The 15,938-nt window shown below is 47.8% G+C and overlaps 1 protein-coding gene across 2 annotated transcripts in view; it reads left to right on the plus strand.

The window, feature by feature from the left end:
• The window catches only part of LOC138261544 (lysosomal dipeptide transporter MFSD1-like), a 132,462-nt gene that overhangs the window by 104,063 nt on the left and 12,461 nt on the right, over positions 1–15,938 (plus strand). For both annotated transcript variants that reach the window (XM_069210573.1, XM_069210574.1), the window contains one exon: positions 1,317–1,417. In XM_069210573.1, the coding sequence (XP_069066674.1) occupies positions 1,317–1,417 (101 nt within the window). The remainder of the gene's footprint in view (positions 1–1,316; positions 1,418–15,938) is intronic.

Genomic DNA, 15,938 nt, shown 5'->3' on the forward strand with positions numbered 1-15,938 from the left:
TACCATTATTCCTTGGCAACTTTCTACCAAATGCTTTACAGAAACTGTTGATTTGTTTGGCCTTTCGTTGCAAAATTATGGAAATAATTACAGGCCACTAGATAAATTGGACATATATGTGAGTTTCTCCTTAGAGTGAATGTCTTCCCAACCAGACTTGGAGAAGGTCACAAGCCCCTCTGCGTACCTGGAGCAAGGTTTGAACACTAGGGATAATTATGATCTGTTAATAAGCTGGTATCTGAGAAGGTAAAGTCGTGTAGACTGAACTATCTCCGATTCTGATCAGATGGTTCAAAATACAAAAGGTTACATAATGACAATTTGTATCAAAATGGATATTCGTTTGACTCTACATTTGCTTCTAATTGTTCTACTTTCCCTTTAACCTCTTATCTTATCCTTTTCCTTTTACCCCATACTCTTTCCCGCAGTAATTTTGCTTGTCCTTCTTTGTGTCCTCTTTTTCTCCTCTAACAGGATTTACCCTTCTGTTAACACCACTTTACACCCAATCCTTACTCTTGGGTCTTGTTGTACCTTTCCTACTTACTTACTGTCCCTTTTCTCTTCTGCCCGTTTTTTATTTTATTTTTCTCTTATCTGCTTATTTTTTTCAAGCTATTTCCTCTTCTTGCATTTTACTTTCACACTTCTAGTAAGTTTGAACGTTTTGTTTGAAACTGTTTGTAGCGAGAACCAAGTAAAATGTGGTGGAGGTTGTGTAACTCTAGGAGCACTTTTGTAGCACATAGAACAAAATGTGGATGGATACAGTGCAGGGTTGCACAACAGCACATGCGGCTCTAGGTGAAAAGTCTCAGTTGCCAATGCGAAGGAGCTCTATTGCACAAAGGCAGATTGTTTCGAAATAGCAGTGAAGAGGAGAGGAGTTGAAAAGAGGACCATCCATGCAGCACCTGATTACAGAACATCACTTTGGGGACCAGTATGGTCTGTGGACCTTCTCTTGCTCTTTTCCACGTCTTGTGAAAGACCTTCACGGGGAGAGTGCACCTTAGACCAACCAATTGTGCTCTAGATAATTATCCTATTTTACTTAATCCTGAAGCTGCTGGTGAATTTCCCATCAAGGTGAATGCACTGAGAGAAGGGCATGGGCTTATTTCACACAGATTGTGTATGTTGTACAAAGGTGCATGACAAGTACTGGCTGTTTTGTGACGGTGTTAGGTGTTATTCTAGCCTGGATATCTTAAATGGCTGAAAGCACTGACTTCGTTAATTTTAAAATACAAAACTGACCCTCCTGACCTTGCCAAAAACGGAATGTCTGTTTTCTGTTTCTTTTCCAGCGAATACAGGATGTTCGCCGGCTTTCGCTTCGCTACTGGTTACTCGTTTTCACCATCATGTTTTTCTATAATGGCGTATTTCCATTTGTGGCTGATGCCAGGTAAGTGAGCCATATGTATCGCACATTGTAGGCGAGGGACTTGGAAGAAACAGGGGTGCACTGTAATTTTGAAAGATGGGGAAATGCAAGAGTGTGCATGACAGAGGCACAAAGGATGGGATATGACCATCGTAAGTACATGGGCCACACCTATGCGACATTTATTGGGTAAGCACGGACTACATAATTAAGCCCCATTTAAATAAATGCATCTCTCTTGAATATCTTGCTCAGAGTAGACCGTCTATATGTAGTTTGGAGACCCTTGGCTTTAGATTACTAGGAGTCAAAGCCCATCATATCTTTATTAGATAACATGAAGAATTGCGAGGCTTGGTTTTGAAGGCTAACTGTCTTCGCTGGATGCTTTACCAGTTTGATACTAATGTTTACATTTCCAGACCTGTATGGGCATTTGCAACTAAAGTTCACATTGTCCATTTGAAGACGTTTTCTAGAGAGGCGCTCTAAAACCAATTTCCAGTGGTAGTGTTAGGCATCATCCTGGGTGGACTTCCGTTGGAATGATGCTCAAATTTGGGCCATAATTGACAAAGTGCAGACATTTAAAAAAAAAAAATAATAATAATTTTTACATCAGAATGCTGAAGTGCAAGCTTGTGAGATGTTTAAAAGTAGTAGGCACCAAAAATTCAGAACTGCACATCTAGGCTTTCTCCAAAGAGTAGTGCATTTTACCCCCCCCCCCCCCCCCCCGGACTTATCATAGCCAGACTACTTTAATTGAGAAACCGAGACAGTATCCTGCAGAGGGTATGTGCAAGCGGTTCCCTGCAGGTAGAGGGCCACTCAGTCAGTATTTTCCCAGACTACACTGCAACAGTTCAGTGACAAAATAAAAACTTCCTCAAGGTGAAACAGCACCTGAGGAGCCTGAACCTAAGATAAGCCCTTCTCTTCCCTGCAAAAGTTTGCAACATGGTGTTGGGGGGAGCGTACTTCTTTGTTTTGGCCACTGAGGACTGGTCCGAAGGTAAAGTCGGACCGAGACAGCGTCTCGAAATGGCAAGAGTAGTGATCCCACCTCTCAGCCAAGAGACAAGGCAAGGGAATCCACACAAAGGAACAGGCACTGAAGGAGCACACAAGGGTAGTTCGAGAGGTACAGGAGTGCCATCCATGGTCTACCAACAAGTGTCCGCCCTGGTACTGGTCTTCCCCGACTCCAAGAACCGCGGTGAGGCTTCAGGAGGTGGAGAGGAGAAGCACTCCCTGCACGTAGTGACTCCCATGACAGTTGATGGCACTGTCTGAATGTGGGTCCAGTGGAGGCCCCACATGGACTGACTAAAGACTGCTGCCGGAGACTGTGGGGCTTCACATGAACAATGATGACTAAGCAGCTGGGCAGCGAGTCCCAGCGGTGTGAGGTGACAACACAGACCTGCAAGAATGGGCAGGGTAATGAATTACAAGTTGGGGCGTGGGTGACTGGTACTTTGATCATTGGGGGTATGAGGTTCTAGTCTCACTGTACGAGGAAACAGGGTGGGTTAGGGAGTAGGGGGAGATTTGGGGAATACGTTGGGGGGACATGGTGGGAGGCACTCACGGTGCACAGGGGAACACAAACCTACCAAGAGATTGGAAACGCCACCAATGGGCACACAAGCGACAGACACGTCATGGACATAGTGCAGGAGGGGCTGCCCTCACTTTCCTCTCATGTAATGTGAATGGAGCGGGCGACAAACTCAAGCGGGATTGGTTCTGAAGTATTTGGTGAGACATACAATGGAAATTGTACTGCTTCAGGGAATCCACCTGCTGGGCAACAATTGTGGCTTCCTGAGCAAGGGCAGATTTACACTATTAACCTACTTAGAATTCATTAGGGGTCTCTGGGTACTTGTACCCTACCACGCAGGTCCCTGCCATACCGGGTGGATGAGACATTGGTTGATCCCCTGGGATGTTGGGTAGCTATTAGGGGAACATGGTAGGGAGAGAGACTGTTTGTGGCATCCTACAACTTCCTCTGGGACTACAATCCTAGGTGCTAGACAGAATGTCAAAATGGATTACCTCAATCCCTGAGGCACTGACAGTGGTGGGGGGAGACGTCAACCTGGTTCTGGAATGGCATCTTGACAGGCTGACCAAGGGCGGGAAGAACCCCCGAGAGAATGCCAGGCTGAGGAACCTTATTAGGTCCCTAAGGTTGGAAGACCCTGGTGTGCAACACACTCAGGCGAAAGGCAGTTCTGTGTTGCTAATGCAATGCAGACGATGTCCCAAATCGACTACTTCCTTGCCCCCGTGGGCCAATTAGACAGAGGTAAACAAGTGAGATACTTGCAGCTGAGGGGTTAAAATCACTCTCTGCTGATCATGAGTGTAGATAGCCCGATTAGGCTTGCGAGCCATGAATGTAGGCTGGATCCATGGATCCTTACCGAATTGTCCACTAAACGTGTTTGTTGCACAGCTACTTTACTGAGCAAAGCCCCCTCTGTGCCCTACAATGGCAGTACGGACCGAGACTCTTGGGTTTCCTCCAATACATTCAAAATTGTACTCCAAGTGAACTTCAACTTTTTAAATCACCAATTTTCTTCAGTAGTCATTCATAAGAAATATTTAATATTCATCATAATCCTATATCTTTGTATGTATAATATTATTATCAATGTTGGGGTGTTTATCCAGTGTATACAAAGAAATGTTGAACCATCCTGATGCATTTTGGCCGAAGTCCTTCTTCAGGGAATGAATTATCTTACAAGTAATGTAAACAGTACACTTAGTGAAAATGGAGTCCATGAAGCAAGAGAACAATACTCTTGTACGATGTAAAACCCCACGGAGGAAATCACTTCTGGGAAACGAAGTGGAATATCATATTCATCTCATGCAATCAGCGCTCCTGGCATCTCACGTGACTCAATTTCATCACCAGTTTCAAAGTGATTAGAAGATGCTCTCTAGCTAACTGTTGGTGACTGCGTACAAATGGGAACCGTGCACGTTATTACCTCGCTGAATAGTGATCTGTTGGTTGACACCTTCATCAGTGCACAATTGTTCCATGCATGTACATCGTGAAAGTTAATGTGACCATACACTAATCACGATGGTTCTTCAAGTAATTACCCTGTGTCCCCCATGCCATCAGGAACAAACCATCAACATCTAAGTTCGATTGTGCATTACACGCACATCGTGAAAGTTAAAGCCTTCATGCACTTATTGCTAAGGTTCATCGAATCCCTACATTGTATTCCCAACAGCGAGTGACGCCAACACCTTGATGTTGCCGGTTTAAGATACCAAAATCAGTTAAACAAAGAATGGGCGTTTAGTGCCACACCAAAATACTGTTCAGGGCGCAATATTGAAACAGGGAATACAATGAGTTAGTAAACCCTGGTCTCACCACGTGGGATGGGAAACTCTTACCAATTTAGTCTACTAATAGTAGGTGTGTACCAAATTTAGTTCATGTCCCATGTTCATGCAACCATAATACGTCCTGAGCTCAAGCTCCTGGGTTGGCACCAACACCTAACTTACCAAACTGACCAAGCAAGCAAGCAACAATCAACTGTTCTAACTAACCCCGACCCTCAGACCTAAACACAGGTGCACAGCATTCAAAGTTGCACCTTCAGGTACAGATCATGGTGCAAATGCGTGGTGGAATTGATCAATGTTTATATACGGTTGGCGATATGGATCCCCAAAGTGGTTATAGCAATCAAAAAAGGAGTAATATAACTGTTTTAAAAAGATTATAGAAAAATGCAATACCTCTGTCATGAAAACGGTAATGTGAAAGGTAAAAGTATTATAAATAATTAAACATACAAAATACATTTTCAAATTGGGTTCACATCATATATCCAGAAAGGATGGTCAAACGTTATGCCCAGGAGGCCACGGAGACCTATTTCAAGGGTGAGGGCTCAGTCTTGTCAGGAATCATAATGTGGTAAGCCTACAAAACAGTGGTGAGAGGCAGAGTGATAGCCGTAATAGTGGTTTCAAAGCGGGAACGGGAGAGAGCCTGCTGAGACTCAGACTGGGAGGCCCACTGCATGCTACACCCTGATGAAGTGTTAGCAGCCTATATCAGGCCGCAAGGGAGGCCTATTGCAGACTGGCCCACCAGGAGGCCAGATATCTGTTATGAACTAGACAACACAGATTGTATGAGGTTTGGAAACAAGGCTTAGAAACTGTTGGCCTGGCTAGCACAGAGGGGGTGGAGGAGGGCTGGAGATAGGTGCTGACGATAGAGACAAGGGGTGCCATCGTCGACACTGCCCTCGAGAAAGCTCAGGCCTTCATGGACTATCCGAAAACCCTGCATGTTCAAGAGCGGGACAATAGTTGATCCGGAGAATAGGGCGAGTTCCTCTGGGAGGTCCCACTTGCGACTCCTGAAGTTGGTGCAGTGAACACCCCTGATTGGGACCTGCAAGTATGGGAAATAGCAGAAGCACTGAAGCAGTTGAAAGGGTGGAAATCCCACGACCCTAACGGCTTCCCAGCAGAGTTTTTCCACTGTGTGAAGCAATTGGTGGTGTCACCACTCCATAAAATGTATACGGAGGCACGCTCACAGGGGGGCGGACTACGCGCAGATCTTCATCAAGCAGATGTAGTTCTGACCCATAGACAGGACAAATTCCTGGAGCTGTGCTCCTCACACCAGCCTATTTCTCCTAAATATTGCACCCAAATTCCTGGCGAAGGGCCTGGAAAATTGCCTGCTGCCGGTGATACATACTATTGTGTCCCTCGGCTATTTGGGCTTAATGCCATATAGATCCACCAGTCACAACCTCAGATGCCTCTTCGTGTGCTTGGCCCGGGAGGGCCGCATACGGGATCAGGAGACCCTGTCGGCACTAGCCGCGGGCAAGGCATTTGACTCGTTGGAATGGCCCGAACCTTATGGCGCTTGTGGAGAGAATAGGCTTGGGCCCCTCTTTTCGAGCATGAGTTCGGCTATTACAAACTGGTCTCATGGCTCGGGTTAACAATGCCACCTCAGTGAGCTTTGCACTGGAGAGAGGAACAAAGCAGGACTGTCCACCATCCACACTACTCTTTGCCATTGCTTTGGAACCATTAGCAGGTTGGATCTGTAGGGATGCTCTGGTACGTGCCTTCAATGGGAATATGTAGGAAGTTGGCTCTGTATGTGCTATTTCAAAGTAAGGAATAGCATGCACAGAGTCCAAGGGTTCCCCTTAGAGGTAAAATAGTGGTAAAAAGAGATAATACTAATGCTCTATTTTGTGGTAGTGTGGTCGAGCAGTAGGCTTATCCAAGGAGTAGTGTTAAGCATTTGTTGTACATACACATAGACAATAAATGAGGTACACACACTCAGAGACAAATCCAGTCAATAGGTTTTGTATAGAAAAATATCTTTTCTTAGTTTATTTTAAGAACCACAGGTTCAAATTTAACATGTAATATCTTGTTTGAAAGGTATTGCAGGTAAGTACATTAGGAACTTTGAATCATTTCAATTGCATGTATACTTTTCAAGTTATTCGCAAATAGTTATTTTAAAAGTGGACACAGTGCAATTTTCACAGTTCCTGGGGGAGGTAAGTTTTTGTTAGTTTTACCAGGTAAGTAAGACACTTACAGGGTTCAGTTCTTGGTCCAAGGTAGCCCACCGTTGGGGGTTCAGAGCAACCCCAAAGTTACCACACCAGCAGCTCAGGGCCGGTCAGGTGCAGAGTTCAAAGTGGTGCCCAAAACGCATAGGCTCCAATGGAGAGAAGGGGGTGCCCCGGTTCCAGTCTGCCAGCAGGTAAGTACCCGTGTCTTCGGGGGGCAGACCAGGGGGGTTTTGTAGGGCACCGGGGGGGACACAAGCCCACACAGAAATTTCACCCTTAGCGGCGCGGGGGCGGCCGGGTGCAGTGTTAGAACAAGCGTCGGGTTCGCAATGGAAGTCAATGAGAGATCAAGGGATCTCTTCAGCGCTGCAGGCAGGCAAGGGGGGGCTTCCTCGGGGAAACCTCCACTTGGGCAAGGGAGAGGGACTCCTGGGGGTCACTTCTGCAGTGAAAGTCCGGTCCTTCAGGTCCTGGGGGCTGCGGGTGCAGGGTCGTTTCCAGGCGTCGGGACTTAGGTTTCAGAGAGTCGCGGTCAGGGGAAGCCTCGGGATTCCCTCTGCAGGCGGCGCTGTGGGGGCTCAGGGGGGACAGGTTTTGGTACTCACAGTCGTAGAGTAGTCCGGGGGTCCTCCCTGAGGTGTTGGTTCTCCACCAGCCGAGTCGGGGTCGCCGGGTGCAGTGTTGCAAGTCTCACGCTTCTTGCGGGGAGATTGCAGGGGTCTTTAAAGCTGCTCCTTTGGATAAAGTTGCAGTCTTTTTGGAGCAGGTCCGCTGTCCTCAGGAGTTTCTTGTCATCGTCGAAGCAGGGCAGTCCTCAGAGGATTCAGAGGTCGCTGGTCCCTTTGGAAGGCGTCGCTGGAGCAGAGTTCTTTGGAAGGCAGGAGACAGGCCGGTGAGTTTCTGGAGCCAAGGCAGTGGTTGTCTTCTGGTCTTCCTCTGCAGGGGTTTTCAGCTAGGCAGTCCTTCTTCTTGTTGTTGCAGGAATCTAGTTTCTAGGTTCAGGGAGAGCCCTTAAATACTAAATTTAAGGGCGTGTTTAGGTCTGGGGGGTTAGTAGCCAATGGCTACTAGCCCTGAGGGTGAGTACACCCTCTTTGTGCCCCCTCCCAAGGGGAGGGGGTCACATCCCTAATCCTATTGGGGGGAATCCTCCATCTGCAAGATGGAGGATTTCTAAAAGTTAGTCACCTCAGCTCAGGACACCTTAGGGGCTGTCCTGACTGGCCAGTGACTCCTCCTTGTTATTCTCATTATTTTCTCCGACCTTGCCGCCAAAAGTGGGGGCCGGGGCCGGAGGGGGCGGGCAACTCCACTAGCTGGAGTGTCCTGCGGTGCTGTGACAAAGGGGTGAGCCTTTGAGGCTCACCGCCAGGTGTTACAGCTCTGCCTGGGGGAGGTGTTAGCATCTCCACCCAGTGCAGGCTTTGTTACTGGCCTCAGAGTGACAAAGGCACTCTCCCCATGGGGCCAGCAACATGTCTCTAGTGTGGCAGGCTGCTAGAACCAGTCAGCCTACACAGATAGTCGGTTAAGTTTCAGGGGGCACCTCTAAGGTGCCCTCTGTGGTGTATTTTACAATAAAATGTACACTGGCATCAGTGTGCATTTATTGTGCTGAGAAGTTTGATACCAAACTTCCCAGTTTTCAGTGTAGCCATTATGGTGCTGTGGAGTTCGTGTAAAACAGACTCCCAGACCATATACTCTTATGGCTACCCTGCACTTACAATGTCTAAGGTTTTGCTTAGACACTGTAGGGGCACAGTGCTCATGCACTGGTACCCTCACCTATGGTATAGTGCACCCTGCCTTAGGGCTGTAAGGCCTGCTAGAGGGGTGTCTTACCTATACTGCATAGGCAGTGAGAGGCTGGCATGGCACCCTGAGGGGAGTGCCATGTCGACTTACTCATTTTGTTCTCACTAGCACACACAAGCTGGTAAGCAGTGTGTCTGTGCTGAGTGAGGGGTCTCTTAGGGTGGCATAATACATGCTGCAGCCCTTAGAGACCTTCCCTGGCATCAGGGCCCTTGGTACCAGAGGTACCAGTTACAAGGGACTTATCTGGATGCCAGGGTGTGCCAATTGTGGAATCAAAAGTACAGGTTAGGGAAAGAACACTGGTGCTGGGGTCTGGTTAGCAGGCCTCAGCACACTTTCAATTCAAAACATAGCATCAGCAAAGGCAAAAAGTCAGGGGGTAACCATGCCAAGGAGGCATTTCCTTACACAACCCCCCCCCCAAACGAAAGAGGATGAGACTAACCTTTCCCAAGAGAGTCTTCATTTTCTAAGTGGAAGAACCTGGAAAGGCCATCTGCATTGGCATGGGCAGTCCCAGGTCTGTGTTCCACTATAAAGTCCATTCCCTGTAGGGAGATGGACCACCTCAACAGTTTTGGATTTTCACCTTTCATTTGCATCAGCCATCTGAGAGGTCTGTGGTCAGTCTGAACTAGGAAGTGAGTACCAAAGAGGTATGGTCTCAGCTTCTTCAGGGACCAAACCACAGCAAAGGCCTCCCTCTCAATGGCACTCCAACGCTGCTCCCTGGGGAGTAACCTCCTGCTAATGAAAGCAACAGGCTGGTCAAGGCCATCATCATTTGTTTGGGACAAAACTGCCCCTATCCCATGTTCAGAGGCATCTGTTTGCACAATGAACTGCTTGGAGTAATCTGGAGCTTTTAGAACTGGTGCTGTGCACATAGCTTGTTTCAGGGTGTCAAAGGCCTGTTGGCATTCTACGGTCCAGTTTACTTTCTTGGGCATTTTCTTGGAGGTGAGTTCTGTGAGGGCTGTCACAATGGATCCATATCCCTTCACAAACCTCCTGTAGTACCCAGTCAAGCCAAGGAATGCCCTGACTTGAGTCTGGGTTTTTGGAGCTGCCCAGTCCAGAATAGTCTGGATCTTAGGCTGGAGTGGCTGAACTTGGCCTCCACCTACAAGGTGTCCCAAGTAAACGACAGTTCCCTGCCCTATCTGGCATTTGGATGCCTTGATAGAGAGGCCTGCAGATTGCAGAGCCTTCAAAACCTTCTTCAGGTGGACCAGGTGATCCTGCCAGGTGGAGCTGAAGACAGCAATATCATCAAGATAAGCTGCACTAAAGGATTCCAGCCCAGCAAGGACTTGATTCACCAACCTTTGGAAGGTGGCAGGGGCATTCTTTAAACCAAAGGGCATAACAGTGAACTGATAATGCCCATCAGGTGTGGAGAATGCTGTCTTTTCTTTTGCTCCAGGGGCCATTTTGATTTGCCAGTACCCTGCTGTTAAGTCAAAGGTACTTAAGAATTTGGCAGCCCCTAATTTGTCTATTAGCTCATCAGCTCTAGGAATGGGATGAGCATCTGTCTTGGTGACAGAGTTGAGACCTCTGTAGTCCACACAAAACCTCATCTCTCTCTTTCCTTCTTTGGTGTGAGGTTTGGGGACTAAGACCACTGGGCTAGCCCAGGGGCTGTCAGAGTACTCAATTACTCCCAATTCCAGCATCTTGTGGACTTCCACCTTGATGCTTTCCTTAACTTGGTCAGACTGTCTAAATATTTTGTTTTTGACAGGCATGCTGTCTCCTGTGTCCACATCATGGGTACACAGGTGTGTCTGACCAGGGGTTAGGGAAAAGAGTTCAGCAAACTGCTGCAGGACCTTCCTGCAGTCAGACTGCTGTTGGCTAGAGAGGGTGTCTGAATAGATCACTCCATCTACTGAGCCATCTTTAGGGTCTGATGAGAGGAGATCAGGGAGAGGTTCACTCTCAGCTTCCTGGTCCTCATCTGTTACCATCAACAGATTTACATCAGCCCTGTCATGGAAGAGCTTAAGGCGGTTCACATGGATCACCCTCTTGGGGCTCCTGCTTGTGCCCAGGTCCACCAGGTAGGTGACCTGACTCTTCCTTTCTAGTACTGGGTAAGGGCCACTCCATTTGTCCTGAAGTGCCCTGGGAGCCACAGGCTCCAGAACCCAGACTTTCTGCCCTGGTTGAAATTCAACCATTGCAGCCTTTTGGTCATACCACAACTTCTGGAGTTGTTGGCTGGCCTCAAGGTTTTTACTTGCCTTTTCCATGTACTCTGCCATCCTTGAGCGAAGGCCAAGTACATAGTCCACTATGTCTTGTTTAGGCTCATGAAGAGGTCTCTCCCAGCCTTCTTTAACAAGAGCAAGTGGTCCCCTTAAAGGGTGGCCAAACAGAAGTTCAAAGGGTGAGAATCCTACTCCCTTCTGAGGCACCTCTCTGTAAGCGAAAAGCAGACATGGCAGGAGGACATCCCATCTCCTTTTGAGTTTTTCTGGGAGCCCCATGATCATGCCCTTTAATGTCTTGTTGAATCTCTCAACAAGGCCATTAGTTTGTGGATGATATGGTGTAGTGAATTTATAAGTCACTCCACACTCATTCCACATGTGTTTTAGGTAAGCTGACATGAAGTTGGTACCTCTGTCAGAAACCACCTCCTTAGGGAAACCCACTCTGGTAAAGATACCAATGAGGGCCTTGGCTACTGCAGGGGCAGTAGTCGACCTAAGGGGAATAGCTTCAGGATACCTAGTAGCATGATCCACTACTACTAGGATGTACATATTTCCTGAGGCTGTGGGAGATTCTAGTGGACCAACTATGTCCACACCCACTCTTTCAAAGGGGACCCCCACCACTGGAAGTGGAATGAGGGGGGCCTTTGGATGCCCACCTGTCTTACCACTGGCTTGACAGGTGGGGCAGGAGAGGCAAAACTCCTTAACCTTCTGGGACATATTAGGCCAGTAGAAGTGGTTGACTAACCTCTCCCACGTCTTGGTTTGTCCCAAATGCCCAGCAAGGGGAATATCATGGGCTAAGGTCAGAATAAACTCTCTGAAACCCTGAGGCACTACCACTCTCCTAGTGGCACCAGGTTTGGGATCTCTTGCCTCAGTGTACAGGAGTCCATCTTCCCAATAGACCCTATGTGTTCCATTTTTCTTGCCTTTGGACTCTTCAGCAGCTTGCTGCCTAAGGCCTTCAAGAGAGGGACAGGTTTCTTGTCCCTTACACAACTCTTCCCTTGAGGGTCCCCCTGGGCCCAAGAGCTCAACCTGATAAGGTTCCAGCTCCATAGGCTCAGTTCCCTCAGAGGGCAGAACTTCTTCCTGAGAAGAGAGGTTCTCTTTTTGGTGTTGTGTTGCAGCTGGTTTCCCAGCTGACTTTCCTTGTCTCTTGGTAGGCTGGGCCATTTTTCCAGACTCCAGCTCTACTTTTTCACCCTGTGCCTTGCACTGTGCCCTAGTCTTGACACACACCAGTTCAGGGATACCCAGCATGGCTGCATGGGTTTTCAGTTCTACCTCAGCCCATGCTGAGGACTCCAGGTCATTTCCAAGCAAACAGTCTACTGGGATATTTGAGGAGACCACCACCTGTTTCAGGCCATTGACCCCTCCCCACTCTAAAGTTACCATAGCCATGGGATGTACTTTAGTCTGATTGTCAGCGTTGGTGACTGGATATGTTTGTCCAGTCAGGTATTGGCCAGGGGAAACCAGTTTCTCTGTCACCATGGTGACACTGGCACCTGTATCCCTCAGGCCCTCTACACTTGTCCCATTAATTAAGAGCTGCTGCCTGTATTTTTGCATGTTAGGGGGCCAGGCAGCCAGTGTGGCTAAATCCACCCCACCCTCAGAGACTAATGTAGCTTCAGTGTGACACCTGATTTGCTCTGGGCACACTGTTGATCCCACTTGGAGACTGGCCATTCCGGTTTTAGCCGGATGGGAGTTAGAAGTGGTATCTTTCTTGGGACAGGCCTTGTCTCCAGTTTGGTGTCCAGACTGACTACAGTTTCGACACCAGGCCTTTTTGGGATCAAAGTTTTTACCCTTGTACCCAGGATTGTTTTGTGAAGAGGCTCTGGGCCCACCCTCCTGTGCAGGTTTTTGGGGGCCTGTAGAAGACTCTTTACTATTTTTATTTTTGGCTGTCTCACCACCTTTCCCCTGGGGAGGTTTTGTGACCCCTTTCTTTTGGTCACCCCCTGTGGAAGTTTTGGACACCCTAGTCTTGACCCAATGGTCCGCCTTCTTTCCCAATTCTTGGGGAGAAATTGGTCCTAGGTCCACCAGATGCTGATGCAGTTTATCATTGAAACAATTACTTAATAGGTGTTCTTTCACAAATAAATTGTACAGCCCATCATAATCATTTACACCATTTCCTTGAATCCAACCATCTAGTGTTTTTACTGAGTAGTCTACAAAGTCAACCCAGGTCTGGCTCGAGGATTTTTGAGCCCCCCTGAATCTAATCCTATACTCCTCAGTGGAGAATCCAAAGCCCTCAATCAGGGTACCCTTCATGAGGTCATAAGATTCTGCATCTTTTTTAGAGAGTGTGAGGAGTCTATCCCTACACTTTCCTGTGAACATTTCCCAAAGGAGAGCACCCCAGTGAGATTTGTTCACTTTTCTGGTTTCACAAGCCCTCTCAAAAGCTGTGAACCATTTGGTGATGTCATCCCCATCTTCATATTTAGTTACAATCCCTTTGGGGATTTTCAACATGTCAGGAGAATCTCTGACCCTAGTTATGTTGCTGCCACCATTGATGGGTCCTAGGCCCATCTCTTGTCTTTCCCTTTCTATGGCTAGGATCTGTCTTTCCAAAGCCAATCTTTTGGCCATCCTGGCTAACTGGATGTCCTCTTCACTGGAGTTATCCTCAGTGATTTCAGAGTTGTTGGTCCCTCCTGTGAGGGAACCAGCATCTCTGACTATTATTTGTGGAGTCAGGGCTTGAGAAGCCCTGTTCTCCCTAGATAGGACTGGTGGGGGGGAATCACCCTCCAAGTCACTATCATCATCCTCTGTGTTGCCATCCTCAGAGGGGTTGGCTCTTTCAAACTCTGCCAACAGCTCCTGGAGCTGTAGTTTGGAAGGTCTGGAGCCCATTGCTATTTTCTTTAGTTTACAGAGTGACCTTAGCTCTCTCATCTGTAGATGGAGGTAAGGTGTGGTGTCGAGTTCCACCACATTCACATCTGTATTAGACATTATGCTTCTAAAAGTTGGAATACTTTTTAAGAAACTAAAACTAGTTCTAGAATCTAATTCAAACTTTTACCAAACTTTTAAACTCTAAAAGAAAATGCTAACAGGGACTAACACAAGGCCCTAGCAGGACTTTTAAGAATTTAGAAAACTTTTCAAATTGCAAAAATCAATTTCTAATGACAATTTTGGAATTTGTTGTGTGATCCGGTATTGGCTGAGTAGTCCAGCAAATGCAAAGTCTTGTACCCCACCGCTGATCCACGATTGTAGGAAGTTGGCTCTGTATGTGCTATTTCAAAGTAAGGAATAGCATGCACAGAGTCCAAGGGTTCCCCTTAGAGGTAAAATAGTGGTAAAAAGAGATAATACTAATGCTCTATTTTGTGGTAGTGTGGTCGAGCAGTAGGCTTATCCAAGGAGTAGTGTTAAGCATTTGTTGTACATACACATAGACAATAAATGAGGTACACACACACAGAGACAAATCCAGCCAATAGGTTTTGTATAGAAAAATATATTTTCTTAGTTTATTTTAAGAACCACAGGTTCAAATTTAACATGTAATATCTTGTTTGAAAGGTATTGCAGGTAAGTACATTAGGAACTTTGAATCATTTCAATTGCATGTATACTTTTCAAGTTATTCACAAATAGTTATTTTAAAAGTGGACACTTAGTGCAATTTTCACAGTTCCTGGGGGAGGTAAGTTTTTGTTAGTTTTACCAGGTAAGTAAGACACTTACAGGGTTCAGTTCTTGGTCCAAGGTAGCCCACCGTTGGGGGTTCAGAGCAACCCCAAAGTTACCACACCAGCAGCTCAGGGCCGGTCAGGTGCAGAGTTCAAAGTGGTGCCCAAAACGCATAGGCTCCAATGGAGAGAAGGGGGTGCCCCGGTTCCAGTCTGCCAGCAGGTAAGTACCCGCGTCTTCGGGGGGCAGACCAGGGGGGTTTTGTAGGGCACCGGGGGGGACACAGCCCACACAGAAATTTCACCCTTAGCGGCGCGGGGGCGGCTGGGTGCAGTGTTAGAACAAGCGTCGGGTTCGCAATGGAAGTCAATGAGAGATCAAGGGATCTCTTCAGCGCTGCAGGCAGGCAAGGGGGGGCTTCCTCGGGGAAACCTCCACTTGGGCAAGGGAGAGGGACTCCTGGGGGTCACTTCTGCAGTGAAAGTCCGGTCCTTCAGGTCCTGGGGGCTGCGGGTGCAGGGTCTTTTCCAGGCGTCGGGACTTAGGTTTCAGAGAGTCGCGGTCAGGGGAAGCCTCGGGATTCCCTCTGCAGGCGGCGCTGTGGGGGCTCAGGGGGGACAGGTTTTGGTACTCACAGTCGTAGAGTAGTCCGGGGGTCCTCCCTGAGGTGTTGGTTCTCCACCAGCCGAGTCGGGGTCGCCGGGTGCAGTGTTGCAAGTCTCACGCTTCTTGCGGGGAGATTGCAGGGGTCTTTAAAGCTGCTCCTTTGGATAAAGTTGCAGTCTTTTTGGAGCAGGTCCGCTGTCCTCGGGAGTTTCTTGTCGTCGTCGAAGCAGGGCAGTCCTCAGAGGATTCAGAGGTCGCTGGTCCCTTTGGAAGGCGTCGCTGGAGCAGAGTTCTTTGGAAGGCAGGAGACAGGCCGGTGAGTTTCTGGAGCCAAGGCAGTGGTTGTCTTCTGGTCTTCCTCTGCAGGGGTTTTCAGCTGGCAGTCCTTCTTCTTGTTGTTGCAGGAATCTAGTTTCTAGGTTCAGGGAGAGCCCTTAAATACTAAATTTAAGGGCGTGTTTAGGTCTGGGGGGTTAGTAGCCAATGGCTACTAGCCCTGAGGGTGAGTACACCCTCTTTGTGCCCCCTCCCAAGGGGAGAGGGTCACATCCCTAATCCTATTGGGGGGAATCCTCCATC

This window comes from Pleurodeles waltl, chromosome 10, assembly GCF_031143425.1.
Source record: "Pleurodeles waltl isolate 20211129_DDA chromosome 10, aPleWal1.hap1.20221129, whole genome shotgun sequence".
Lineage (NCBI taxonomy): Eukaryota > Metazoa > Chordata > Amphibia > Caudata > Salamandridae > Pleurodeles > Pleurodeles waltl.